Raw genomic sequence first — 27,474 nt, 5'->3', positions numbered from 1 at the left:
CCTCCTCACCCTTAAGTACGTTGCTGATTGCTGACCACGCCCAGCCACCTGCGACAATATATACAACGTCTGTCTGTCCGCTTTCATGAGAGAACTTCTTAATGGATTTTTTCTAGAATTTACTTGAATGTTCCGGTTGATTTTGTGACTTCTCTCATTGTGCTAAGAACCGAGTTTGCGTGCGGTGTCGATTTATTCACGTGAATCCAAGAGAGAGGCTGTGGGACCTCAGGAGTGGAGAGCTGGGCAGGGCCCTCGTCACTCACGCGCCATGTGTTGGAGCGCACCTTGCCTCCACTCAGCCAGTGACACCTGTTTGTTCAGCGGACGTCATCATCTACAGATTGTTAAGGAGTAACGTTTGACATTTTTCAGGGAGACATTAGAGCTCCGTGTGTTTTAGAGGGTAGCTGCTGATTGGCAGAGATGTCACGGTCACATGCTCATCTCACGCGGGGGGCTCTCTCCACCGTCAGATACGGTGCCAGTGTTTGATGTTAGACCGCTTGACTAGAATTGCAATTTCTTTTAATTTTTAAATAGTTTTTTAAAGTTTGTCCCGTTTCTCCACTATGTGGGTGGACAGCTAGTTAATTCTAAAGACCCCTTGCTTTGTTGTTGTGGCCCAGGGGTTTCATGGCGTCCTCTGTGTCTTTTTATCAGATCATTCAGAGCTTCCTTCCCACCTGAGTGAGTCACATGGACTTCCAGTTGGACTTTTCAGAGAAATGCGACTTTGCTGTTGATTTGCTGCTTGGTTTGCAATAAAAGCCAATTAACAATTGTTTTATCTAGGTAGAGTGATATATATTGCTCTACTTTCTCCTATTGTATTATTAATATGTAGCCTTCGAATGCCTAATCTCACAGACTTACCACTGTATATACTGTAACTTCTCCCCACCTTCCCTTCTGCTGCTGGATTATGTGAATTTCCCCTTGGGATTAATAAAGAATCTATCTATCTATCTATCTATCTATCTATCTATCTATCTATCTATCTATCTATCTATCATATAGTGCATTTCACTCTATCTATCTATCTATCTATCTATCTATCTATCATATAGTGCCTTTCACTCTATCTATCTATCTATCTATCTATTTATCTATCTATCTATCTATCTATCTATCATATAGCGCCTTTCACTCTATCTATCTATCTATCTATCTATCTATCTATCTATCTATCTATCTATCTATCTATTATATAGTGCCTTTCATATCTATCTATCTATCTATTATATAGTGCCTTTCATATCTATCTATCTATCTATCTATCTATCTATCTATCTATCTATATCTACAACCTCAGGCAATTAGATGTAGTAAAAAGACAAGCAGGAGTTAAGTCACACATAAAATAATGTATTACTGATAATATTCATAAATAATAACAAAATGCAAAGTACATTTGAATATTGGCAACCATACAACCTGATAAAATGGTGACGTGTAACTCAGGTGGCACACAGACTTGTAGTTACTTAATGTCTCTAGTTAAAGAATCGTTGGTGCTCAGCTTTTAGCCACATGTCTGTCCAATATGACTGACGCTGTACTCTTCATTGTGTTGTCTTCAGTTCATGGTGTGATGGTCTTCTTCAGTTGTTAGCAAGAGAAAGATACTTCTACATCATCACAGGTTAGCAAGAGAGATGCTTCTTCATCATATGTTGGTTAGAGAGAGAGAATGTGGTTGAGCAAGTGAATTTATAGGTTTTTCTGTCCAACCCCTACAGCCAATAGGACATCTTGGCACTTAAAGGCCTCTGAGACAAGCCAATTCCAAACAGCCATACCTCAGACCAATGGGGGGAACAGAACATCTTAACACCTGCAGCCCCCCAAGACCATATGTTAAACTAACCTGGCTTTATGTCGGGGATGAGAGAAAGAAACACTCGCCAAACTGGTTTAAGACGCATCTCTCAAATCCTGTCGTAAAATGACAGAGAGACAGTCGGAAAAGGGGGGGTTGGGGAACACTAAATTACGTTGCTTTGCCTAAATTATAAATAAAGACATACAAATCATTTACTGAGTTATATGCAAAATCTGACATCACAACAACAGTAAAGTGCGTTTGTCATGGAAATGAGAAGCAAAGCAAGTGTAATAAACGCATACCGCTTCACTCCACACGCACTCTGACCACAAATGGCTTTTCTGGCTGAGCAGCTTACTGTATATTCTTGGATTTGATACAATTGACTAAAGTGAAAGGTAAGCGTTACGTCACAACTCAAATAGCTTTGTTTTCTGCCAGTCGTCCAACGTGGAGCTCCAGGTTTGTAGCTCATTCTTGTTGAACTTCGCACTCGTAGATTCACTGGACATTTGACAGCACAGCAGCCGTCAGCCCCTTGATGGTCTTGCAGGCTTCTTGAGTTTGGGGCAGGAAATGCCAGGGTCCCAGAAAGTCCTCAGAGCCACAACTGTGAAGGGAACATGCAAGGAAGAATCTCATTGGACTGCAGGCTGGTGATGAGCATGTGGGTGCAGGTGTAGGTGTCGCCAGGTTAGGGCTTGAACTCCCCCTCCAAAATCGATCTCATGACACTTCACACCAGATGATGGCAGACTGCTGGAGTCATGAGGTATGAACTGTCACGTCCCCCACCACGATAAAGAACTGGAGCTTGAGGGTGCAAAGGCAATGAGACGAGTCCTAAACTGCCTAACAGCCCCACTGCAGTGTTCCATCCCAGCAGGCCCACTCGTCTTTTAGGTTTAATTTAACTTGGGTTCTCATTGGCCGCTGACCACAACAGCATGGGACAGTCGGACATCGCGGCTTTACTGTCTTCTGCATCACGTTTCACACGACGGCCACCCAGGCTGAGCAGAGTTGCCACATCGCGGTCTTCCTCTTTACCCAAAGGTTATACGGTACAAGGTTTGGGGCTTGACTATTATGGGGTGTGGACACACAACTCTCGGCCTCTCGCCGTCTTCACACGCAGCCTAACGGACACGTTAATGTGGCCATAATGGGCCTATTTCTACATTCCTGGGCTGAGCTGGAGCTTCGTCAGCGCAGACCCCCGGGTGCCCACAGAGCTAACTATCGCTGATGGAGGTTTGGTGTGCTCTTCAGCTGTGTGTCGCTGGTAAGCTGGCAGCAAATGGACAATTGTGCCTCCTCTTCATCTTCTTGTCAGGACTCTCCAGACTGACATCTCTCTCTTTCTGTAACTACTATATAGCGCCTTTCATATCTATCAGAAGTCAAGTGCTGGAGAGAGCTGCATGTTGGCAAACACATGCAAGTAAGACTTTCACTGCACTCTGCACACAGGACATTACTGACCAAATAATTAATGCACGCTGGCATGCAGTCCTGCTGAAGGTCTGGATTAATTATAAGAAAGCAGGAAACCAGCCTGGGACAGACAGCTGGACAGTCAGCTGGACAGTCAGACAGACAGTCGGACAGTCAGACATACAGATGGATGGACAGACAGACATACAGATGGAAGGACAGACAGACAGACAGACAGTCAGACATACAGATGGATGGACAGACAACCGGACAGACGGACAGATGGACAGACAGTCATACAGACAGACAGACAGGTTCACAATCTTCGATGAACACTGAGACCCATTTGAAGAGTAAAGCGCCTGCCGGGAGTCACGTGTCTCTCAGTAGGCGGGCGTAGCCATCGCTGGGGCCCAGGAGTGCACTGAAGCAGTGATAACGAGATGGCCCTCTCACTGCTGCACTGGCATATTGAGGTGTGTTTGCACAGCGCCAGTGACATTTCCGGACTCTCCTCCCAGCTTTATTATTTGAAAGTCAGCTGAAGGACAAGCCTCGCAGAACTGGCAGCGGAGTGACACCCGAGACCTGTGACCAGGTAGGCCTGCGGCAGGGCGAGTGGGAGTTGCTTATAGAGTTCAAGGGGGAGTTGATGCGGAGAGTGGCACCGGGGTGGCACCCGAGTGTCGCTTCCAAAGATGCTGCCTGAGACAGAAGGCCTTAAGCCAGGGAAAGTCTCTGAATAACCAGCACACTAAAGTCATAAAGCAATCAGGGAGATCTGACTTGGCAGTCTAAACACGTCTGTGCCAAGCAGCAGCTCGGCTATTCTGTTCACTTTTATCCACACAGCCGTCTTTTGTTTCAGCATAAGCTTGCACTTCCCATGAGCCTCTCGGTTTCAGTGCCCATGCATGGGCACCTTATTTTATTTGCCTGGTGATGCTGCACTCAGTGTTCAGAACATGCACGTGCCCTTTGGTGGACTGGCATCCCCTCCACAGTTTCTATGTGACATAATAATGATCCCATAGAGAGGGTGGGGAAAAAAACAAGCAAATTGGAGGAAGTTTTGGTAAAGTGCGACAAATCAGAAACCTTCAATGCAGACGTGCCCAGCGAATCCTGAGAGCAGGAGGAGAAACCAACAGACAGCACATGGCAGACACAGACGTAGAGAAATGCCAGGCTGAATTTACAGGGCATCTCAATCGAGAGCTGTGACTGAGGTTCAACTCTGGGGTGCCATTTGTGTGAGCAGTGAAGTGCAGGGCTCCACCCCTTTTAAATAAGCCCCGTCCTCTGGCACATTAACATGCAGGGTTAGCCACACCCTTCAAAGGTTGAAAGTAATTTAGTGTACATTTACAAGGCCCCGCCTTCTTGTCGGTGGTCCGTGACAAACCAAAGTAGAACTGGTCCAGCCCAGCGCCCCCCCAACTAGCCCTAAGCGCTAAGGACACCAATAACTTGGGCAGCCACTGCGGTCCAAAGAGACCCAACCACGAAAAGGTCCGCGTTTCAAAGGGACCACTTACACTGTCAGAGTCGGAGGCACTTTATGATATTAAAATAAAGAAAAGACGCACAAAACCGTCTTAGCAGACGAACCAAGCATGTGAACTTCATACAGAGTTGAAAAGGAGAAGCAAACACATCTGAACCTTTGCTCCGAGTCGTGACGAGCGCCTGTAAAGTTTGGGATCAAAACCTGAAAGCTGGAAGAACAAAGCAAATAAAAAGCCTCATTAGGGGGCACCCAGTAGGAAAGTTCAGGGGCTTAAAGAAAACACACGAGAGGCCTGCAGACGGGCACTGCCACTGGATTGGATCCCGCTGTCCTTATGGCCCGTTTATGGCCCGTTTATGGCACCACTTCCATCAGCTGACAGTCCAATTCACATTCTCATCCGTTCAGTCAGGTGGTCCGTCACAGGCTGGGTGGCACACTGCTTGGCACCACAGCCTCACCCCTTCAGAGCCCAGCTTTGCATTGCGACTGTGTGGTGTTTGCGTGTTCTCCCCATATGAGTAGGATTGTGTTAGGTTTAATGCATGGGTGAGTGTGCCCTGTGATGGGCTGGCACCCCCCCTACGATCATTCCCTGTCTCCGGCTGAGTGAACCATCTTGGTGATGGATGGCAGATTCCTTCTGTTCAGTTTATCGGTGGTACGAGTGCTTTTTGTCGAGGGTACGTTAAAGAAATGGTCCTCACCTTTCAGTGCCACTCAGATGGGTCATGAGGAGCTTATCCTTACAGGACAGACCATCGCCATGCCAGGATGGGCACAGATGTTCACATTCTCAGCCAGCCGCTTATTAAAAACACTTTTTATCAGTAATTGCACTTTGTTTTGTTATTTTGTCATGTGTGTAAAATGTCCGCCTTTGTCAAAGTGTGAAAATGTGTGCTGTGTGTCGTACAGGAGTTCAGAGAGCCTGGTAAACGTTTGTGTTATGTGCCAGTTTAAACGCAGGCCTCTTTTAGATGACGCTGTCACTCTCGGTTATTCTTCTTCATCGTTTCTGTCGGCTACTCTTCTCATTCCTTTATTTGTGATTTCCTCCTTCAAGGTGTCTGCCATCCCAGGGGGCGGGGCCAATCCCACGTGAGACCCCGCAGTGACCGCTGTGCTAATCCCACGTGAGACCCCGCAGTGACCGCTGTGCTTGACGGGGTCTCATTGGGACGATTGTGTTTCTCAGATTCCCTCTCCTCGACTCTTCTGAGCCGCCTTGTAGTTTTATGTTCTTGTTTACTTATAAAGATTCTCATACAAACCAAAGGTTTACGGCCATCCTTCCCCTCGAGGCGCTGTTGGCCTGACTTTGAAAGATCTGAGTTTATTTTTGAGGCTACAATCCTTTTTGGGCCTGTAAGGCCTTTGAGGCAGGGCACTGCAGCCGGGATTAGGCCCATCGACGTGAGGCCTTCTCTGGGGAGGTACGGGAGGCGAGGCCTGGTGAGTGAAGCTGTTTGTGGGGCATCTGGCAGTCATGTCTGCGACTTGAGATCGAAGCACTTTTACTGCTCGTGTACCGTTGGTATGTTTGGTAATGCAGCCACGCGCCGCGAGGACCTCTTGGACTGTCCTCATTCATTTACTGGGGTTGCTATGGAAACCACGCCCGTTAGAAGATGTCATCGTGACGTTGGTTAGGCGTGCAGGCCTGTGTACATGGAGCCACTGGGGTCAGAACATGGTGTCCTACGATTTCGGTCTTTATGGCTCAGACTTTGCTCCCGTGCAGCCTTCTGACACGCCGGAGGTGAACAACTCGTGACGTCCCAAAGTTCCCGTCCCGTAAAGATAAAGCGGCCTTCTTAAAATGGACATTCGCATTTTATGGTCAGAGTTGCTTTCCTGGGCGTACGTCAGCCATCGTTACTCCACTTCAAAGCCACAGACAGTGGTCTTACTCACAAGGTGTTTAACTCTCAGGCAGGACCATCTAAGAAGGCACAGAAAGGGACGTGAGAAGAGAAGACAGCCGGACGTCATCCTGGAGGGTTCAGCAGGAATGTGCTTCAGGTGACCAGGTGACTGTCCCCACTCAGAGCACCAAAGCGGGTGGGCAGGCAGGCAGGCAGGCCGTCCGTCTGATTTTACTGCATGGAGGAGGAGGAGGAAGAGGAGGAAGAGCAAATCAGATGCCAACAAAGGCAGCAAAACAATAAAAAGAAACAAAACACGAGGGTCTCAAATATCCTGGAGCACAAAGTCACTTGTTGAATGTGTGAAAGATGTGTCTCTGTGTCTCTGGTGGGAAGAAGAAGAGCAACTCAACTCGGGGGGATCAGCATAAAGTGCAGGAATTTCACCTCCCTGGTGATCCCCACAGAACGAGTTCACCCCATAGAAAGTCAGTGGCCTGAGCGAGTCGGACCACCCTCGAATTAGAGAAGCCCTCCAGTAAGAATTACCTGACCTCACCTTCGGGTGTCAAATGAACCCCCGTCTGAACCCCCAAAGGTGGACTTTTTAATGCCTAATTCTGGGAATCTCTCAGCCGCTCAACTCCCATCCCAGTTCTGGAGACCCCCGTGGCTGCAGGTTTTGCCCCCAACGTCCCCGCCTCACAGTCACTCGCTTTCCCTCGAGTTGATCTCAGTGATTTGCTCACCTTTTTAATTTTCTGCATTCATAAACTTATCAGAGATCTTTTGTTATTTTGCTATTAATCGTATCCTGATAATGACAGTTAGTGACAAGTGCGGCAGATGGCCGGATGACAGAAGTGACAAGGCTGAGTTGGCTGGCTGAGGGCAGTGAAGGGCAGGTAGCCAGCGTTGATGAAACCTTTGATGTTGGCTTTATTGTTATCATCATCATCCTCAGCTCTGCTGTTATTCAAGTGGGCCTGGTGCTGGAGGGGCTCTCACTTTGTGTCACTTGTCCCCATGTCCACGGTGCTCATATTAGGGCACAACAAAGAGCGAGCGCCGACTCTACAGAAAGAAAGGCAAATTAACAGGAAAATACATGAAATATTCATGAAATATGCAAAGGGAAATAAGAAAACACAAAAACAAATCAAATCTGACAAAGCAAACCCAAAACAAGAAGTTCAAAAGGAGCAGAAAGAGCGACGCCCGACCGGAATTAAAGCAGAGATCAGCGAGAGACGAGGGAGGGCACATTGGGATTCAGTGAGAACCTCGGGATGGAAAATGAATCTTCAGTCTTTTGTTTGGGGGCTTTTAGCTTTAGAAGCCACGCTGCTGAGTCTGTGACAATCCCCTCCATTAAGGTGCTCATTTGGCAGGGAATGCTGGGAGAATTAGATGGCAATATAGCCCAGCTGGGGACCATGGGTGCCACAAGGGGGCGCTGTAGGGAGAGGTGCTCTCCAATTCATGGGACTTCTGTGTCACCTGGAAGTGCATCCATCGGGCAATCACCCTGGCACCAGAAGTACTCCGTAATAAAAAGGTCCACACTGCCTTATAAAATCGAGTCGGAGCTGGGAGGACGTGAAGCGACACTCGACTGGAGGTGGGCAGTGTGGTGGTGAGAGGAGTTGTGTTTTGTGAAGAGAGCCAACTTGTGTTTGTGCCCGTCTTACTTTGAGGAGGAGTTGAGGAATAAACCGTCCTTTATTTGAACCCGGGACTCTCTTAGTGATCGTGTTAGGGGTTCACTGGTGCCCCCAGTTCTATCACACTCTTTTAAATGCCAATACAAATGGTGGCAAGTGAAAAGAGAGAGGTGCCAGTGTGGCAGCATTTCACAATCCATTGACAGGGTCCTCATGGCGCCACTCGCCTGTCTTTTCTGACTCTTAACATCTTCTACTGGAGTCTTAAAGTATTAAAACGTAAAGTTCGTCAGCTCTGGACTGACTGGAAGGAAACCAAGACATGTGCTGACAGCAGGACAGTAAGGGACGGCTGATGTGACACCGACGTGTGGCCAAAAGCAGTCGTCTGTGACACAGGGGACAATCTGTTTTTTTAATGCAATTTGTTTGTTTCCAGATTTGAGACTTTGAAGGCCAGAAGAGTCGTTCTGCACTTACACTTCTTGGGGATGTTTAGCCAAAGTTCAAGGGGTTTTGACCCTTTTGTGCTTCCCGATGTGTTGTTATGTGTGAGGTGGACGTGCCCGATGTCTACGGACAGCTCTGGCACTGCCACTGGACAGAGTGCTTGGGGTTGAGCTAACGTTACGCTTTCTGTCAAAGTAAATCAAAAATACTGAAAAAGAAAAGAGATTTGCTTCTCCCTTCCAGCCTCTCCGCTTCACTTTGGGGGTGCGTCGCTCGTTCTCGTTTTATCCTTCCTCTTCATCATTTGCTGTGCTGCTCCATTTGGTGTTCCTCAGTCGTTTTTTGCGACTCTTGAGGGGCACTTCCAAAGTTCAGACCTTTGCTTTACTGGCGACTCCAAACTGGTACCAGTGGGTGACTGGGCACCCAGTGCTGTTGGGCCTTTTGAATGTTTGATTTGAAAATGTAAGGATTAGAAATGCAAAATGCCTTAGCAAGAGCGGAACATGGTGTCACCATTCGTTACTTTAAGAGAATAAATGAAACCTTCTTGTCAGGTGCAACTCCACTTTACTTCGTTCTACTCTGAGACTCACCTGGTCGTCTTTTCTGAAATTCAAGACGGTGGGTTGCCAGTTTACGTTCGTCCAGCTGCTGCACACTCGCTATTTCGGCGTGTCCGTCAACCTGAACCTGGCGCGCTGACTGAGCGCTCGAGCGGAATCGATGACGGAAGGAAGTGTGCGCAGGGCGCGCGCGCGCGCACACACACACACACACACACGCACACACACACACACACACTCAGCCGAAGTCCCGAGCGCGCCAGGCTACCATGGCTTCGGATGGTCTCAAGTCACGTGCAGGTGGGCGTGGCGGCGCGAGGCGAACAGGATGGCGCGAACTTGGGGCTTTTACGGAAGTACTTGTCGGCTCGACTCCTCGGCCCTGAGAGAGCCTGTCAGCTGTCGGTCCTCACTCGTGGGTTCGTCGCGCTCAGACTGGCCCGCTCCCGGAGTGACGGGGGGTTGAAAACAGAGCGTCGAACTGGCAGCCAGATGATGACATGAAGTAAAAAGGTAACGACCCCCACTCGCACGGTTTGTAGGTTTTTTTGTGGACAGAATTTTAAAGCCAAGGGTTGGCGGTTGTCCGGGTCGTTGACCTGAAGATCGTATCTCTGTGTAGATGACATAGGTGGTCGTGAGACCCCAGACATGCACTGGGGCGAAGATCAGCACCTCCAAGGCTGGGGTTATGGGGGGGCGCAGGTGGCCCCCTCAGGTGCTTTAGAGTTTAATCATCCCGGGGTCTTCATGATAATAATGGGGGGTTTGTTAGCGGGAAATCGACGGGGGATCGAAGCAGCAAGCAGAGTCCTGCCGGCCCCCCTAAGTCGCCCTCCTCCAGTCTCGAGTGGTGACATTTATTAGTTATTTTATTTTTTAAGTCTCAATTAATAAGATCAACAGGGTGAATTTGGTAAACAGAAATCCCTTACTTTAGTTTTGTGAAAGCCAAATTACAGGAGTACACAAGTTAAACAGCACAGTAAGTACATTAGGATTAAACATTAATAACAGAATAAAGGAAAATAAAAACATCTAAAGAAAGAAAATGCAAATGACTGTAAGGTGCACATGGTAATAAAAATACATCGAAATTACACGGCATAATATTTACAAAATTAATGGAAATTTTAAAAACAAAAAGAATGTCATATCAAAGTATTACTTTAACTTTCAAAACTGCATTTTTGTCTACAGCGGTGTGACCCCCATGTCCTCCAGGCCTAAAGACCCCCAAGCACTGCGCCGTGTTGAAATGACAGCTCGGCTGCAAGACCCCCAACACCTGGCAGATCTCCAGTGAGACTTAATGAGCTTCAAAGATGAGGAAGAGGTGGGGCTGCCAAGAGGGGGCGCTTTGACTTCTCGGACCCCATTCTTGTTTTGATCTCCTTGTGGGAGCCTCCCAATGCGGCGTCTTTACGGAAACTCTCTCTCTCTCTCTCTCTGTCTTTCTTTCTTTCTCTCTTTATGTTTTTCTCTCTTTATTTCTTTCTCTCTGTCTTTCTCTTTTTCGTTCTCTCTTTTTTCTTTCTTTCTTTCTCTCTTTATGTCTTTCTCTCTGTGTTTCTCTCTCTTTCTCTCTTTCTCTCCCTTTCTTTATTTCTTTCTCTCTGTCTCTCTCTCTCTTTGTCTTTCTCTTTGTCTTTCTCTCTCTCTTTCTTTTTCTCTTTCTTTCTTTCTTTCTCTCTTTATGTCTTTCTCTCTGTGTTTCTCTCTCTTTCTCTCCCTTTCTTTATTTCTTTCTCTCTTTCTTTCTCTCTCTCTCTCTCTCTCTCTGTTTCTCTTTCTAGAAGGTTCTGATGGTTTCGTGGGCAGCAGGAGTTGGGCGTCGTGTTTCAGGCGCAGTGAATGACTTGGTGGCCCTTAGCGTTCAGACCTTCAACGCGTGTGTCGTACTTCATCAGAAGAGACGTTTCCACCACGACGGCGGGCACAAGTGGCGCGTCTGAAGAGCCTCCGCGCTGCATTCAGGATTTCTGCGCAGATCCCTTCACGTTTGCACCGCAGACTTCATTTGAAGTTTCTTCCTATCCCTCTTCACGCGGTTATCCACGATGACAAAGTGATGAGACGTTTTCAGAAAGGTTTGCAGATTTCGTAAAACACCAGACACTGGCATCTCTCTCTCTCCCTCCCTGCCCGAGGTATTCGGACCCTTCATGCGGTCCTTTGTGGAAGCCCCTTTGCTGCCAGCGTGGCCCACCTCTCAAGTTGATTAAACGATCGAGAGACTCCACTTTGCGTTTCGATGGCGGTCCTTTCCATGTCCCACTGGGGTCACTTGACCTTTGATCTCTTCAGAACGACGGTCCTTCGGGGGCACCGCATCTTCACCTGAATCATCCCGTGTTGCGTTGAGTGGAGCGTTCACTTCTCTATTAACGTTTTTCTGGGTGTTTGAAACTCCGAATCAAATGGGGGGACGGAGAACACAAACAGGGGGCATTCAGGGACACAAGGTGAGGACGTGGAGCCGGTGACGATTCTGTTTGTCACGTGTCTGGCCGTCTGGAGGCACCCGGAGCTCGATTTAGTGTTTGTTAGTCCTTATTATGATTATTTATTTAGTGGGTGACGTTATTCACGACAACATGGAGACTTTCGGCTGCGTTAACAAACAATCCAGAATAAGACCGTAAGACAAAGCACAGGAAGTCTCCATTGTGTCGTATTGTTGGAGGTCAGAGTGTCCGTGAAGTTGCTTTTTTCTTTTCTTTTCTTTTCTTATTATTGTTATTATCATCGCTCGCCTCTTTACAAGGTGCCCAGGGTGCAAGTGCTGAGTCCTGCAGTGTCTTTACGGAGGCCATCTTAGCCATTTGTGATCTGTTAGGTCCGAGTCACCACAGAATAAGAAGGTCAGAAGATGGAAGGATGGATGGACAGGACAGGACAGGACAGGACAGGACAGGACAGGACAGGACAGGACAGGACAGGAGCCCACAAATGGCCCACTAAGCAATTTATTTTGAGGAGCAGAAACCCATGACACAGTGACGAGCTCACATAATGCACTCGTGTGAAAAGGTCAGTGCACCCCATGGTTATTGTTGACCTCCTCGACATCATTCAACAGACAGACAGCTGATCTTCACGCGCACAGTGCCTACCTGAGTCAATCCTTTATGAAACATGGAGGTGAGGTAAGCCCACCCTCGGCCTCAGAAGCTGCCATTGCCCCCTTTAGCAGAAATGACTTCTTGTAGGCGTTTTGCAGACTTGCCCACCAGTCTCTGACATCAACTCGGTGACCTTTTTGATGGCTCCGTCCGTTACTGGAGGCTTGTGGGTCTTCTTGCTTGTCCTGCCTGTTTCTAATTCCAGTGCTTTGACTGGGACTGTCCATATCCCTCCATGTCTTCTTCTTGAGCCATTTCCACCATTATCGTGTCCATTTGCAGGTTCAGTTTCATCTTTCGTTCTCCTCGAGCACATATTGATTTGGTGCAGAACTCCTAGTTGCCCGCTCTTGGTGGCACCAACGCAGCCCCATACCAGGACATTTCCACCCTCGGGCTTTACAGTTGGTGTGATGTTCTTCAGCTCTAAGGCAGTCAAACATGTCTACTGTTATGGTGGCCACACCACTCTCGCTCTTTGACTCTTCTGCCCAGAGCACGTTGGTCCAGATGGCCGGCTCTGTTCCTTGATGTCCAATGGCAAACTGGCATCTTGCTGTGATGTTCTTTTTGCACAGCACATGTGTTTTCTTGGCACTCTTGTCTTGTAGGGCACATTTCTGCCATCTCCTTCTTATTGCAGATGCGTGGACTTTGATGCCAGCTGTTAGAGTTACCTGCGGGTCCTACGGTGCGGTTTTGGTGTCCATGGACACTTCAGCTCTTGGGCCAGTTCTCATAATTTGTCCTCCATCCCTGGCCAGGCTCCTAGGCGTCCACAGCCTTATTGGTGAGGGCCTTACAAGGCTCTTTGATCTTGGCATGGCGGCACCACGCTCATCAGTAGCACACGGCAGATGTCTGTGACTTGAATAAGAGCGTCAGGTCCACCAGCTCACTTCCTAAGATCATGAGCACCCGATTCGAGCCTGATGGACCGGACGTGGTGGTCAAAGCAGGCTTGGACCGACTGCCACGTCAGTTTTCGGTGTCTTTTCTTTAAGCAGGTCACCTTTATCTATTTGCATGAAGATTTACTGTTTGAAAAAGTCAGCGGTTTCCACGACGGGTACTTTACTTTTTGTCACCTCAAATCGAGGGGCCTCAGCGCTGTTTGACACGTGTCCCCTCGTTGAGCTCTGGGAGTTGTGACATCAGCTCGTCCACTTTGCCCTTTTCTCACGATGTCTTCCGACTCTCCTCGCGGGGTTTGTCACTGATATGCGTTGTCCTCTTCTGACGTTGTCCTCTTTAGGTGGCCCTGAGCAGATCGTTACTGTAGAAGGTGCTTTATGAAGTCTGGATGGCTGAAGGTTTTATTTTGTATTTCTATTTACAGTGAGGACTGAGTTGGCACTACGACGAGACACGCAGGGTCTTCTTCCTCTCCCAGTCAAGCCTTGGCCAGATGAAGCGGCGTGTGGCGGTGATCGGGGCAGGAGCCTCCGGCCTGGTCGCCATTAAGTGCTGCTTGGACGAGGGTCTGGAGCCAGTGTGCTTCGAGTACAGCGATGGCATCGGGGGCCTCTGGAGGTTCAAGGTGAGACCTGCTGATCCGAGCCGAGCGAGTGCGGCCGTCACACAGCTGGTCACTTTCCAACTCTTGTGGCCTTTTCTAGGAAGATCCGGAGGATGACCGGGCCAGCATCTACAGCTCAGTGGTCATCAACACCTCCAAGGAGATGATGTGCTACAGCGACTATCCCATCCCTGCCAACTTCGCAAACTACATGCACCACTCCAAGATTCTCGAGTATTTCCACATGTACGCCCGTCATTTTGATCTGCTGCACTACATTCGCTTCAAGGTCAGAGGTCACATTACTGCCCATAATATGCCCACAATTCCATGTGTTGGTTTTTGTGGAGAATCAGATTCTTATGTTTTGAATTGTGTGATGTTTTTGATTTTCATTTTGTACGCGACACCTTGGTCCTGGTCATGTGACTGTGTAGTCGTCATTGTGATGTCACTCGTCATTGCGTATAAACATGGCGGCGTTTCTTCATCTCTGAATTCCAGTAGGCTCTCGTCTCGGGTCCTCATTTGTCTTCATCTTCATTTTCGTTTTGTCCTCTGATTTTTGGTAACTTCGTTCTGTTTTTTGACTCCTAGTGTTTTAACAATGGCTTCACAGCATTCTCTCATCTTCGGGTCTTAGGGCGCTCTGTGAGTCCACCGGCCTGCCGACTCTCCCAGTACTGACCCCCAATGTCTGTCTCTCCTCAGACTTATGTGCGCAGCGTGAAGAAGTGCCCTGACTTTGCCCGCTCTGGCCAGTGGGAGGTGGTGACGGTCAACAGTGAGGGACTGGAGGAGTCTGCCATTTTTGATGGGCTGCTGGTTTGCACTGGTCATCACACGTACCCTCACCTGCCACTGCAGGACTTCCCAGGTGAGTAAGGGAGTCCTGTTGTCAGCTGCTGCCACCTAGTGGCCATGGCAGACCTGAGATTGTGAAGGCCTGGCCTGCCCAGATTTAGTATTTTATGTCAGCCAGTCAGATAGAATTGAAGGTGTGAAGGTGGCTGAACCACGAGGGTCAAGTGACAATAATGTGACACAATCCTCCAAACTGAGATTCAAAGACTACAACTTTTAAGTTTCAGTTTAGTAAGGAAATATTTGAACAGAAGGGATAAAGCGGGGTAGACTTTTAGGTGTGGAGACGGGCGAGGAGCGGTGGAACGGGATTACGAACGTTTTACAGATCATGCAGGACAGGTACATCCCAAAACCCAGTACTGGTTGGAAATTAAAAAACAAAGTAAAGAGATAAAAAAGAAAAAACAAATAAGGCATAAAAGACTAATAAGTCCAAAGCTAATCCATGGGTGAGAGCAGGAGGGCAGCCGTTAAGACCGATGTTAGAGAGGAACATAGCAGAGAGATTCTGTTAAGGATTTCAGCAGTAAAATGTACGAGTGAACTAAAATGTAGCGACAGTGAAAGAGAGAAAAAGTTGTAAAGTGACATCTGTCACACCTGAGCAAGTGGACAACCTCATAGGAGTAATGGGGACTACTAAGGAGGTGCCGAGGGATTTAGAAATGTAAAGAGAGAAGAAGAGCAGCTCAGATTAAAGAGACTGACGTCAAACAATCACCAGGAGCAGAGAATATGGACCCTCGACTTCTTAAGGAGGCCAGCGAGTGCAGATAGAAACCCTTGGCACAGATTTTTAGGAAGTCACTGCACAATGGGGACATTCTGAAGGACTGGAAAATGACAAATATCATCCCATTATATGAAAAGGGTGGCAGGGCAGATCAGAGCAACGATAGGCCAGTAAGCGTAACGGGCATCACAGGAAAATGAATGAAAGGAATTATTAAGGAGAAGATGGCACAACACCTGGCAAGGACAGGACAGTCAGCGTGGGCTCAGAAGAGGGAGGTCGTGTTTGACTAACAGGCTGGAATTCAATGACGAGGCAACAATGAGAGTGGAGCAGATGATGTGACTGATCTGGACTTTCAGAAAGCATTTGATGAGGTGCCACCTAAGAGGGTGGGCATCAAACTAAAAGAAGTGGCAATTCAGGGTGTGGTGTGTAGATGGGCGCAGAGGGTGATGGTGTGAGGAACTGTTACCAGAATTGGGTGAAATTAAGAGTGGTGACCAGCAGGAGGCAGTGCTGGGGCTGCTGCTTTTCTGCAGATGTAATAATAATCCATTTTACTTATATAGTGCCTTTCCTATGCTCAAAGTACATAAAATAATTTGCTAATAATTAGAAGGAGGAATGACTGGACAAATGGCTGATCTATGATGTAAATCAATGGGATGGCCAGGCACAAGTGAAAGCTGCTTGTCTGTCTTTGCCACTCTAACCCGCCTAGTCCTGAATAGAGTCGTGGCAGGGCTGGCGCTGGAGTATAACCCAGCTTGCACAGGACATAAGGTAGACATCCACACCCAGTGCCGCCGCTCGGTTATTTTGCACCCTGGGCCAAGTTCATTAGTGAGCCAAGCAACTGTTCATCAGCTAACCTGTCCGGCTGGGTTCCCCCCAAGATTTCTAACCTGCACCCCCATTATGATCTGTGCCATGGGCAAATGCCTAATGCACACCCCAACCACACAGCGGGGCAACGTGTTTCTTATCAACCTATCCAATACATGTGACTTTTCTTGTATAAATCGCCCGTCTCTCTCTTATGGGGTCAACTCTTAAGTCAGTAAGCCAGTAGGATAAAAAAAACAACACGTGGCGTGACTTTGTGTCTTTAATCAGATGTTTGTCCATACGTAGCGCTTCTAATATCCGTACAGCACTCTGTATATCACCTGTCTGTCTGTCTGTCTGTCTGTCTGCGTCTTACATTCTGACTCTCTTGTGGATTTACATCAGCAAGTCAGTGGAGGAAAACGATCAGCTGACTAATATGTGTGGCGCCCTTCTGTCTACTGATGTCCCTCATGTCACGTCCGTACAGCACCTTCTACTGTATGTCCCCTGTCTGTTTCTGTATCAGATAAGCAGAGCTGTTGGCAAGTCAGTGGGGGAAACTCTCATCGGTCTCATATGTACTGTATAGCGCCTTTTTGTCTACATATCTACACATAACAGATTTCATATCCATACAGCACCTTTCATATCATACAGCACGTTGTGTCATCAGCAAGTCAATGGTTAAAAACGCATTAACTAAACGTAAAGAATGACACATAGGAGGTCAAAATGTGAGTTCTGAATACACAATGGGGGTCTGAACATCGAGAGTCCACCTTATGAGGAGGATTTAGGAGTCGTAGTGGACTCTGAGCTATCGACTTCCAGACTGTGTTCAGAAGCCATTAACAGAATGTCAGGTTATATAGCGCCTTGACGTGTGGAGTACAAGTCACAGGAGGTGACACTCAACTTTATAACGCACTGGTGAGGCCACATCTGGAGTACGGGGGGCAGTTTATGACTCCATAAAGACACAGCAGGACAAGAGAAGGTCCAGAGGAGAGCGACAAGGCTGATTACGGGGGGGCTACAGGGGACGAATGATGAAGAGTAAAAGAGCTGAGACTTTACAGTTTAAACAAAAGAAGATCAAGAGGAGACCGGACTGATGAAGGGCATTAGTCCAGAGGATCGAGACGGTGACTTTAAAATGAGTTCATCAAGAACACGGGGACACAGTTGGAAACTTGTGAAGGGCGAATTTCGCACAAACATCAGGAAGTAGTTTTTCACACAGAGAACCGCAGGCCCATTTAAGAAGTTTCCATGCAGTGTGGTGGACAGGAGGAGTGTAGGACCTTCAAAAGAGAACTTGATGTTATTTGGGAGGATTAACATGGATAAGACTGGCGGGCTACGTTGGGCTGAATGGCCTCTTCTCGTCCAGATTGTTCTAATGTTCTAACTCTTGTCTTTCAGGAATCGAGACCTTCGAGGGGCAGTACTTTCACAGCCGTGACTACAAAAGCCCAGAGAATTTTCGGGGGAAGAGGGTCGTCATCATTGGCATAGGAAATTCTGGTTTGGACCTCGCAGTGGAGCTGAGCCGAGTCACAGAGCAGGTGAAGGAGTTGAGTCAGCGAGGAGCTGTGGGTGAGAAGTTGCTGTCCCAGGTGTCCCTGTGGGGGTGGAGCCATTAAGGAATTAAGGGTGTGGACAACGGGGGCAGATGGTGATAAAAGATGTAAACATTGTGGTCGCTAGGGGGCGCCGTCGTCCCTTTGAACCCCACAGACAGACACGCAGCACACAGGGTAAAAGCACTGAGAAGTGTTTTCTATTCTTTCTTCTCCAAAACGGTGTCCTTCAAGAACCTCCGCCACCAACAGCCAGTTAAATGAACAAGCATAATATTCTCCTCTTTCTCCTCCACACCTCCCAGCAAGCTTTGTCCACCTCCACCCGACTCCGGCTCGCTTGCCCGACCAAGACGTGACTTGCCAGAACTTCTGGGTTGGATGGAGAACTCGAGTTCTTTAATACAGTCATGGCCAAAATTATCGGCACCCCTGGAATTTTCCCAGAAAATGCACCGTTTCTCCCAGAAAATTGTTGCAATTCCAAATGTTTTGTTATCCACGTGTTTCTTTCCTTTATGTGCATTGGAACAACAAAAAAAACAGAGAAAAAAGCCAAATCTGACATCATGTCACACAAAACTCAAAAACCAGGCTGGACATAATTATTGGCACCCTCAACTTAACATTTGGTTGCACGCCCTTTGGAAAAAATAACTGAAATCAAGCGCTTCCTATAACCATCAACAAGCTTGTTACGCCTCTCAGCTGGAATTTCCGACCACTCTTCTTTGACAAACTGCTCGAGTTCTCTCAGATTTGAAGGGCGCCTTCTCCCAACAGCAGTTTTGAGATCTCTCCATAAGTGTTCAGTCAGATTTAGATCCGGACTCATTGCTGGCCACTTCAGGACTCTCCAGCGCTTTGTCTTGTGCTTTTCGAGGTATGTTTGGGGTCTTGTCCTGCTGGAACACCCATGACCTCTGACGCAGACCCAGCTTTCTGACATGGGGCCCTACATTGCACCCCAATATCTTTTGGTAGTCTTCAGATTTCATGATGCCTTCCACACAGTCAAGGCTTCCAGTGCCAGAGTCAGCAAAACATCCCGAAAACATTTTAGACCCTCCACCATGTTGGACTGTAGGCTCTGTGTTGTTCTTTTCTTTGGAGGCCTCATTGCGTTTTCTGTAAACAGTAGAATGATGAGCTTCACCAAAAAGCTCTACCTTGGCCTCATCTGTCCACAAGACGTTCACCCAGAAGGATTTTGGCTTCCTCAAGTACATTTTGGCAAACTCCAGTCTGGCTTTTTTATGTTTCTGTGTCAGCAGTGGGGTCCTCCTGGCTCTCCTGCCATCGCGTTTCATTTTGTTCAGATGTCGACGCTGTTGCACCCTGAGTCTGCAGAACAGCTTGAATACGTTTTGAAGTTGATTGAGGCTGTTTATCCACCATTCACACTCTCCTTCGTTGCAGTCTTTTATCAGTTTTTCTCTTCCGTCCACATCCAGGGAGATGAGTTACAGTGCCATGTGTTGTGAACTTCTTGATTATGTTGCGCACAGTGGACAGAGGAACATGAAGATCTCTGGAGATGGACTTGGAGCCTTGAGATTGTTGATATTTTTCCACAATTTTTGTTCTCAAGTCCTCAGACAATTCTCTGCTTGTCTTTCTGTTCTCCATGCTTAGTGTGGCCCACTCAGACACACAACACAAATGTTGAGTCCACTTGTCTCCATTTTAACTGGCTTCAGGTGCGACTGCTGTATTGCCAGCACAGGTGAGTTCAAACGAGCGTCATATGCTTGAAATAAAACAATTCACCCACAATTTGGAAAAGGTGCCAATAATTTTGTCCGGCTCATTTTTGGAGTTTTGTGTGACATGATGTCAGATTTGTTTTTTTTTTTTGTGTTATTCCAATGCACATAAAAGAAATAAACATATGGATACCAAAACATTTGCAATTGCAACAATTTTCTAGGAGAAACGGTGCATTTTCTGGGAAAATTCCAGGTGTGCCCATAATTACGGCCGTGACCGTAAACCCAGAAGTACTTTGGGGCTTCCGTCCTCGTGACTTCCTTGTACTTGTGGGCTGTAAGGGAAGCACGACTCCCCAGATCCTTTCACAGCACCCATGGCACCCAACTCCAAGTCCCAGGATACCCTGTGGGAATCCGGGACATCGCTACACTCCAGGGGAGCTGCCATCTAGTGACTTGGGGGAGGGAGTGTCCAAAAGTAGATGCCTTCCCCCCTTTCTTCAATTTCTGGGGGTCCCGACAGGGCTGAGCTGCCAGCCGTCTCTCACAAGATCAGTAAAACTCGTGTTTTGTCTTGGTAGAGTGTCATATTCCTCGACTGTCCCCTTCTGTATTATTAATGTATAGCCTTTGTCAGAAGGCCTCAAGTCTCCCAGACTCGCCACTCTTTATCAGGTATTGTACTTTATAATGTCTCCCCACCTTCAATTCTACAGTTATAACCTCAGGCAATCAGGTGTAGTAAAAGACGAGCAGGAGTTAAGTTACACTTTAAATATTAATGTATTATTGATAATATTCATAAATAATAACAATATACAACGTACATTTGAATATTAGCACCCATACAACCTGATAAATGGTGATGTGGAGTTTCAGGGGCACACAGACTGGTTGCTTACTTTAAATGTTTCCAGTTAAGTCCTCATTTGTGGTCAGTTTTCTTCAGAAGAGGCCGCATGCCCGTCTCAATATGGCTGCCAAGCTGTGCTCTTCACTGTGTTGTCCTTCTCAGTTCATGGTGTATGAGATGCTCCTTCATCAGTTTGGTAAGAGATAGGGAGGGTGAGGTAAAGCAAGCACACTTATAGGTTTTCTGTCCAACCCCTACAGCCAATGGGGTGTTGTGGTACTTAAAGGCTTCTGATACAAGCCAATCCCAAACAGCCATACTTCAGATCAATGGGGGGGCACAGACTACCCTCATAGCTGCCCACCTCCAAACCAGGTATAAACGGTGCGTACACACAGAAATGTTGCGTAGGAACTTTTCCACGTTCAAATGGCGATGTATAAAACCTACACTTGGCGTAAAGCCACGCACTTTAACACGGTACCTCATGCCTTGTTGTACACAAGTTCTCCGCTCAGTTTTGCAAACTGGCGGCACCCAGCGTCAAAGCAGTGCTACTGTTCCTGTGTGGTTACACCTTATTATCATGACGCGGCTTTATACATACACAGAAACTAACCGCATATTGTTTATTAGTGTAACGCATCTGATTGTAATTAACTCTTAACAATATAATGGTCCAGGGAACAGCCATAGTATTCCAAATACCAGAACTGCTTTAGCATTGTTACTCTCACTTCTTCTTCTTCTTCTTTCAGCTGCTCCCGTTAGGAGTTGCCACAGCGGATCATCTTTTTCCATATTACTCTCACTGCACTACTCGGAGTATTTATATCACTGTATCTGAGTGGGAATCACAGCAGCAGCTGATCAGAAAGAGAATTATCGGTATACAACTTCAAGGACACGCTGTCTCAGCCACGGCAAAATGTTTTAAAGCCTTTCCTGTACGGACCTCGCGGTTCAGAAACAGTTTCATCCCAAGAACTATAAATGCAGCCAATCAACTGCTCCTTGTAGAACTGTTAGGACTTATCAGTACAATCACCTCACTGTAAACTTGCACTACAGTTATAATATCTCACAACCTGCGCCACTTTATAAAGCGCATATTTACATATGATGACGAGATCATTTTAAGGTGAAATGCAGCAAAATATGTTTGTTAAATTATACACATAAAACTTTAACTTCATTTAAATAATTTATATTCTTCACTGGGACTGTCGTGAAGGATAGAATAATTAAACATGTACTACGAAGATATTTCAATGTTCTTTAAACGTTTTGAAGAATCGGCGCTAAGCTTACAGATGGCTTAACTTCTATTACAGAGCTGATTGTGTGGCGATCGGTTACTTGGGGAAAGAAAAGCAAGGACTGCAGTGACGGCTACGCCAACATATATTGAATATAAAACAGAAAGATAAAAATAACAACACAGCTAAAAGTTAAATGCTTGTGTCATGAGCACGAGGCGGCTATGCAGTGTCTGCAACGCACAAGGCCATCCGCCGTGCATAAGATACCTCACTGACATTGGCGGGCGAAGGAGCCACCGATTCTTTTTCTGCCCAGTGCCACCACAAACCTAGAGCCGCCCCTGATACTGCTGCAATAAATAATTTCATCGATAGTCGTGCACAATCGCTGCGCTGTAAAACTCATGTTTAATAACGTGCTTTAACTCTTAATGACATCACGTATACATCTCAGTATTTGAGTTATTCAGAGAGCTGTAATATCACGAATGTCATGGACTCTGTGTCCAGTTGGAGGAAGAGAGCCAGTTTAAGAAGCAAGTAGTGATTCACACACACAGAGCACATACGAGTAGAAGATCAAATACAAAACAAAGCATTTAACGTGCGACTTTAATTACGATGTAATTTTGAGAAACTGGTTAATTAAACGATTTTAAGATGAAGTTTATAATGTTCTACTAAATGACAAAATAAACTACGTGATTAAAGTGGAAATGTCGAGATTGAAGTTGACATTTCGTGCTTTTTCCCCGCTGTGTGCCTTTTTTTTCTCTGTACCCTAAAAAGCTTTCATATGACACTCGGACGGTAGGCTACGACTCGCCTTTTCACGGCGACTGATATCTGACCTTTCAAGTTTCTCCAACACGCTACGTCACTCGATCAACTTCATTTTGTTGATTATCCCACGGTTTATTTGAACACATAGTATGTTTTTCCTTTGCCTCCACTTGGTATTCGCTGAAATTCTTATATTTCCCCCGTGCTTTTCTCATTGTCTTTTCACAGAAGGCTGCGCTTAAGGGTGATTTATATTGATTTGCATATTCAAATAGGCGTAATTCTGGGAGGATTTGGGGCGTGACATAATGCGCGTGCACGAGCGTTACTTTTCACGCTGATCGGGAAGAACGTGGAAGTTGGAGTACGCAGAGATTCCTGCATCTGGATTTTTCTGTGCGTAAACACATTTCGGCTTTTGTGCTTACGCCATGTTCTAGTGCGAGTTCTACGCACGGCGTTATACATGAGGCCCCAGGTGTTAAGGTAAAGCTTTCCTATGGGGGTCCTGCAGAGAATCGCTGGCCAGACTTGTTTGAGGATCTTCACCTGACCCTGTCATAAAAATGACAAAGGACTGGATCTTAAAAGGGAGGACATGGCACTTAACCATCTAACCAGTGCTGTTCTTGCCAGTGATGGACATTAGTGTTACCAATATCCAAATATTTATCAACGTATATACAAAATTTCACACCACAACAACTTGACATCGAATCCACGCACGTACGTGACTAGCGCAGAATAAACAACATTCAGAATGGCATCGCCATCAGGCGAGAGCAAAGCGAAGGTGCCCAGCAGAACCCTCCGTGCGGTTTATTTCTTTATCTTTGTTTTACTGCTGAATCAGACTCTGACTTCTCAAACTCCCATTTTGACACAAATGATCTGTAAATCAAACAAAAGACGGGCACCTGACCGGTATCAGCTGATCTAGTGCTGAGCAGAACAATAGGAGGGCTACGCCGACAGAGAGCGGTGGGACGCCCGCTGACTAGCGGACCTCATCAAATGACACAGACTGTGAGTGGGCACCGCGGACCACCAGACACTCGACGACTCACCCCCTCCCCAAGAAAGTGCCTTTCACCTTATGAGTGAGGAGACAAACAATTATGTAATAAGAATGTAAATTTACATACTGTAGAGGCTCATGGAAAATAAAACGGAGTGACATTTGTCATGAATACATATTTTATGTTGATTTATGTGTGAAAATATCCAGCCCTGGGACCGAAATAAAAAAACGCCACTGAGTGACTGAGAACAGGCCAGTAAATTGGGGGTGAAGTCACAAAAAAAACATATCTGAATAGGGCGGAGTCACTGAGGAGATTGCAGGGAGCTCTTTGGGCTTGGGAAGGGCTGGTCAAAGGTGGAATCACAGGAGATGGAGGAAGAATTTGGACTGGAGTCACTGGGGGAATAAGTTTGATGGGGTTGGGTCACTGGAGAGACCGGGGTGGGCTTGTTAGCATGTCAGGCATGGAGGTGGAATCATTAACAAGATAGGAAAGTGGGTGGGGTCACAGAGAATTAAAAAATGAAGTGGGTGGGGTCATGACACAAATTAGGATAAATGGGGGTGGGCTGAGGAGGTAAGGACTACTGTGGTGGGCGGAGTCACTGTGGATAGGCTGGGAAGTGGGGTGGAGTCACTGAAGTGTGTAGTTACTGACCGCAGAAGAGCATGAGAAGGTTTGCTGGAGTCGAATACCCGGGCGTGGCTGGCACCGCTGACCACTCGACCTCATGCCCTTTCAGGTGTTTCTCAGCACCAGACGAGGCGCTTGGATTCTCAGCCGCATTGGTAAAAATGGAATTCCTGGGGACCTGCAGTTCAGCACGCGTCTGAACAGTCTGCTCCTGTCCATCCTGCCTCAAGGCCTCGCCAATGCTCTGGGAGAGAAGCACGTGAACCGTTGGTTTGACCACAAGCTGTACGGACTGCAGCCTCGGCACCGGTGAGTGATGGCGTATGCTGTGGTGCTTTGTGTTGTCCCCTTTGTGTCGCTCACTGTGGTTGGTGACTTCTGCTCCACAGGTTGCTGTCCCAGCATCCGACTATAAACTCTGAGCTGCCAAGCTGCATCATTACCGGGGCTGTCGTGGTCAAGCCAAACGTGCGCCGCCTCACGGGATCAGCGGTGGTGTTTAACGACGACACCGTGGAGGAGAGCGTTGACTGTGTGATTTTTGCCACCGGCTACAACATCGCCTTCCCCTTCCTGCCCCCCTCTGTCGTGCCGGTGGCCCAGAACCAGGTGTCCCTCTACAAGTATGTCTTTCCACCCGAGCTGGAGCGCCCCACGCTGGCCATCATTGGCCTTGTGCAGCCAGTTGGTGCCATAATGCCCATCTCGGAGTTGCAGGCCCGCTGGGCCACACGGGTTATTGCAGGTGAGAGTGGATTTCTGGTTGGTCTTGGTGGGCGTGGGGCTTTAGAGGAGCATCCTGTGTTCAGTGCCCTCTAGTGGTGGCATGCCATTGTATACACAAACCAAGGGGGGTGCACAGTGCCATGAGGATGAGGATGTTGGACCCTTTCTCATATGGAGCCTGGGATTTTATTTAAATGTCTGCAAATCACATTAAGGTGTGAAAAGGAGCAGAGGGCTACAGAAGTGTTACGTCACCCTGAGGTGCGGGACGGCGGTCCGAAAATGGGGCGGGGGGGGTCACACATCAGTGGGAAATACTGGGGATAACCTGTGAGTCGTGACTTTGGGGAGGGGCGGAGTTACAGGGAGAGTGGGTGTAGTGTGGGGGGTGCTAAGGAGTTGATGGGCACAGAGGGGGGTGGGGTCCACCAATGTCACCACCAAAAGTTAATGTCCACCGTCCCAAAGATGACACTTACTGGGGTGGGGACACACAGGGGTGAGACTTCGGCCCCCCATTTCCATCTCGGCAGCATGTGAGTGAATGAGCTGCTCTCCAAGACCCTGTCTGTCCACCTCCAGCTTGTCCTCGTCTTCTCTTTCCAGGGCGGTCCAAGCTTCCTTCATGCCAGCACATGCTGCAGGACATCAAGGCGGCCCGAGAGAGGATGGCACACAGGTAACGCATCATGCCAATGTCCCGCCGGCTGCTCTGCCGGCCTTCAACTGACCACCTGTCCTCCCCCTCTGCAGGTATGTGGCCTCCCAGCGTCACACAGTCCAGGTTGACTACATCACCTACATGGATGAACTGGCTGTGCAGATCGGGGTGCGTCCCAGCATTGGTGGGCTACTGTTCCGGGACCCAAAGCTGGCGATGGCTGTGTTTCTGGGTCCCTGCACACCGTACCAGTACCGGCTGCGTGGGCCAGGAAAGTGGGCAGGGGCACGCGACACCATTCTAACCCAGTGGAAGCGGGTCATCAAACCGCTGAGAAATCGAGAGCCCCCAAAGGAAGAGCGCCCCTCGGCCTGCTCCCTGCTGCTCAGGCTGTCCGTGGTGGCTGCGCTCTGCGCTGTTGTCACCTACTGGGTCTGCAGTGAGTGCCCATCTCCACTGCAGAGGCCGATGCAGCTACTGTGGGGCTGAGCCATCGGGTCCGGAGGTGACGTCCTGTCATTGGCTGAGGCCTCGGTTATCGTGCTCTGTAAAGTGAAGGGTTATATAAACTACGGCTCCTCAATGTCTCCTGGAATTCCTTCTTGCAGTCGGCTGATAACCTTAATGGTTGATGTGGTCAGTGGGGTTAGGTTTCAAAGAAAAGTTGTGTTTAAGGCCGCCAGCGGCGGGGCACAAGGACTGGGCTGGCAGGGTGTGCCTTTCTGCCCAGGCGGATCACCCCCTGAACCTCAGGCCTTTGTAGATTTTACCACTAGGGGGCAGGGTGTGACACGGGCTTTGTGCTGTCGATGGCTGTGCAGACTCACGACATCCACATGGCCAGCTAGCCTGATACACTATATAGCGCCTTTCACATCCCTCTCTCCATCTGTCTGTCATGTACAGGGTGGCCCACCGAGACGACTCTCGTCTCATCTGTCACCACATAGGTGGCTTAGTTGTGTCACCTGCCTGGTTTTCTTGCTGTCTGACCCCTGGAGACCACTTCTGTAAGTGTGATGCAGTCGTCTCAGTGGAGGTGCCACTTTTTCGTGTTTCTCTTTATATGGCGCCTTTCCTATCTCTAGAAACTGCTCAAAAAAATGAAAGGCACCCTTCTGAATCCGAGTTTAGTGTCAACTCAATGAGACTGGTGGGCCGTTGATCTGCTCAGTGAAGTAGCAGGGGGGCTCATCAGTTCAGCTGCTTTGGTGCACTGGGGCAACAATGAGAATACCCTCAAACAGGAATGAATGGGTTAACAGGTGGTGGGCGGCCACTCACATTTTACTCACCTCATCTGTTGTGTCCCTCGTTTTGTGTGTGACTCTGGTCAGTGTCACTACAGGCCATACCTGGACCACAGAGTGCTGGCACAGGTAGTCTAACTTCTCCAGGATGGCACATCAATACCACATGCCATTGCTGTGTGTCTCCCAGCACAGTCTCAAGGGCAGCATGGAGGAGATTCCAGGAGACAGACAGGCGGTTCCTCGAGGAGAGCTGGACAGGGCACCTCATAGAAGGTCTTTAACCCACCAGCAGGGTATCTGCTCCTTTGGGTAACGAGGAACAGGATGAGCACTGGCAGAGCCTACAAAATGACCTCCAGCAGGCCACTGGTGTGAATGTCGCTGAGCAAACAATCAGAAACAGACTTCATGAGGGGGTCCCGAGGGCCCGACTGTGTCCTCTAGTGGGCACCGTGGAGCTCAATTGGCATTTGCCATAGAATACCAGAACTGGCAGGTCCACCATTAGCTCCCTGTGGTCTTCACAGATGAGAACAGGCTCACCCTGAGCACATGTGACAGACGTGAAAGGATCTGGAGAAG

General features: G+C 48.0%; 1 protein-coding gene across 2 annotated transcripts; it reads left to right on the top strand.

The window, feature by feature from the left end:
* The first annotated feature begins 3,735 nt into the window (after positions 1-3,735).
* On the top strand, positions 3,736-26,226 carry LOC120514557 (flavin-containing monooxygenase 5-like). Of its 2 annotated transcripts, none has more exons than XM_039734993.1 (9): positions 3,736-3,863; positions 13,788-13,988; positions 14,068-14,256; positions 14,679-14,844; positions 17,827-17,969; positions 24,362-24,561; positions 24,642-24,997; positions 25,585-25,657; positions 25,732-26,226. In XM_039734993.1, the coding sequence occupies exons 2-9, from the start codon at positions 13,857-13,859 to the stop codon at positions 26,126-26,128; spliced, it is 1,656 nt and encodes a 551-aa protein (XP_039590927.1). In that variant the 5' UTR covers positions 3,736-3,863; positions 13,788-13,856; the 3' UTR covers positions 26,129-26,226. The 2 variants fall into 2 exon arrangements, with proteins under 2 accessions (XP_039590927.1, XP_039590926.1); XM_039734992.1 differs by lacking the exon at positions 3,736-3,863 and adding an exon at positions 9,659-9,836.
* Positions 26,227-27,474: the final 1,248 nt, after the last annotated feature.

The sequence above is a fragment of the Polypterus senegalus genome, chromosome 14 (assembly GCF_016835505.1).
Source record: "Polypterus senegalus isolate Bchr_013 chromosome 14, ASM1683550v1, whole genome shotgun sequence".
Lineage (NCBI taxonomy): Eukaryota > Metazoa > Chordata > Cladistia > Polypteriformes > Polypteridae > Polypterus > Polypterus senegalus.
This window is presented reverse-complemented; position numbering and strand designations above follow the sequence as displayed.

What these genes read in the sequence shown, in the direction of transcription:
- LOC120514557 (XM_039734993.1), top strand. Translation starts at nt 13,857, where the DNA reads ATGAAGCGGCGTGTGGCGGTGATCGGGGCAGGAGCCTCCGGCCTGGTC. An exon ending in GCCACTGCAGGACTTCCCAG is followed by an intron (nt 14,845 to 17,826) that starts GTGAGTAAGGGA and finishes CTTGTCTTTCAG; the next exon opens with GAATCGAGACCTTCGAGGGG. An exon ending in TGAGCCGAGTCACAGAGCAG is followed by an intron (nt 17,970 to 24,361) that starts GTGAAGGAGTTG and finishes ATGCCCTTTCAG; the next exon opens with GTGTTTCTCAGCACCAGACG.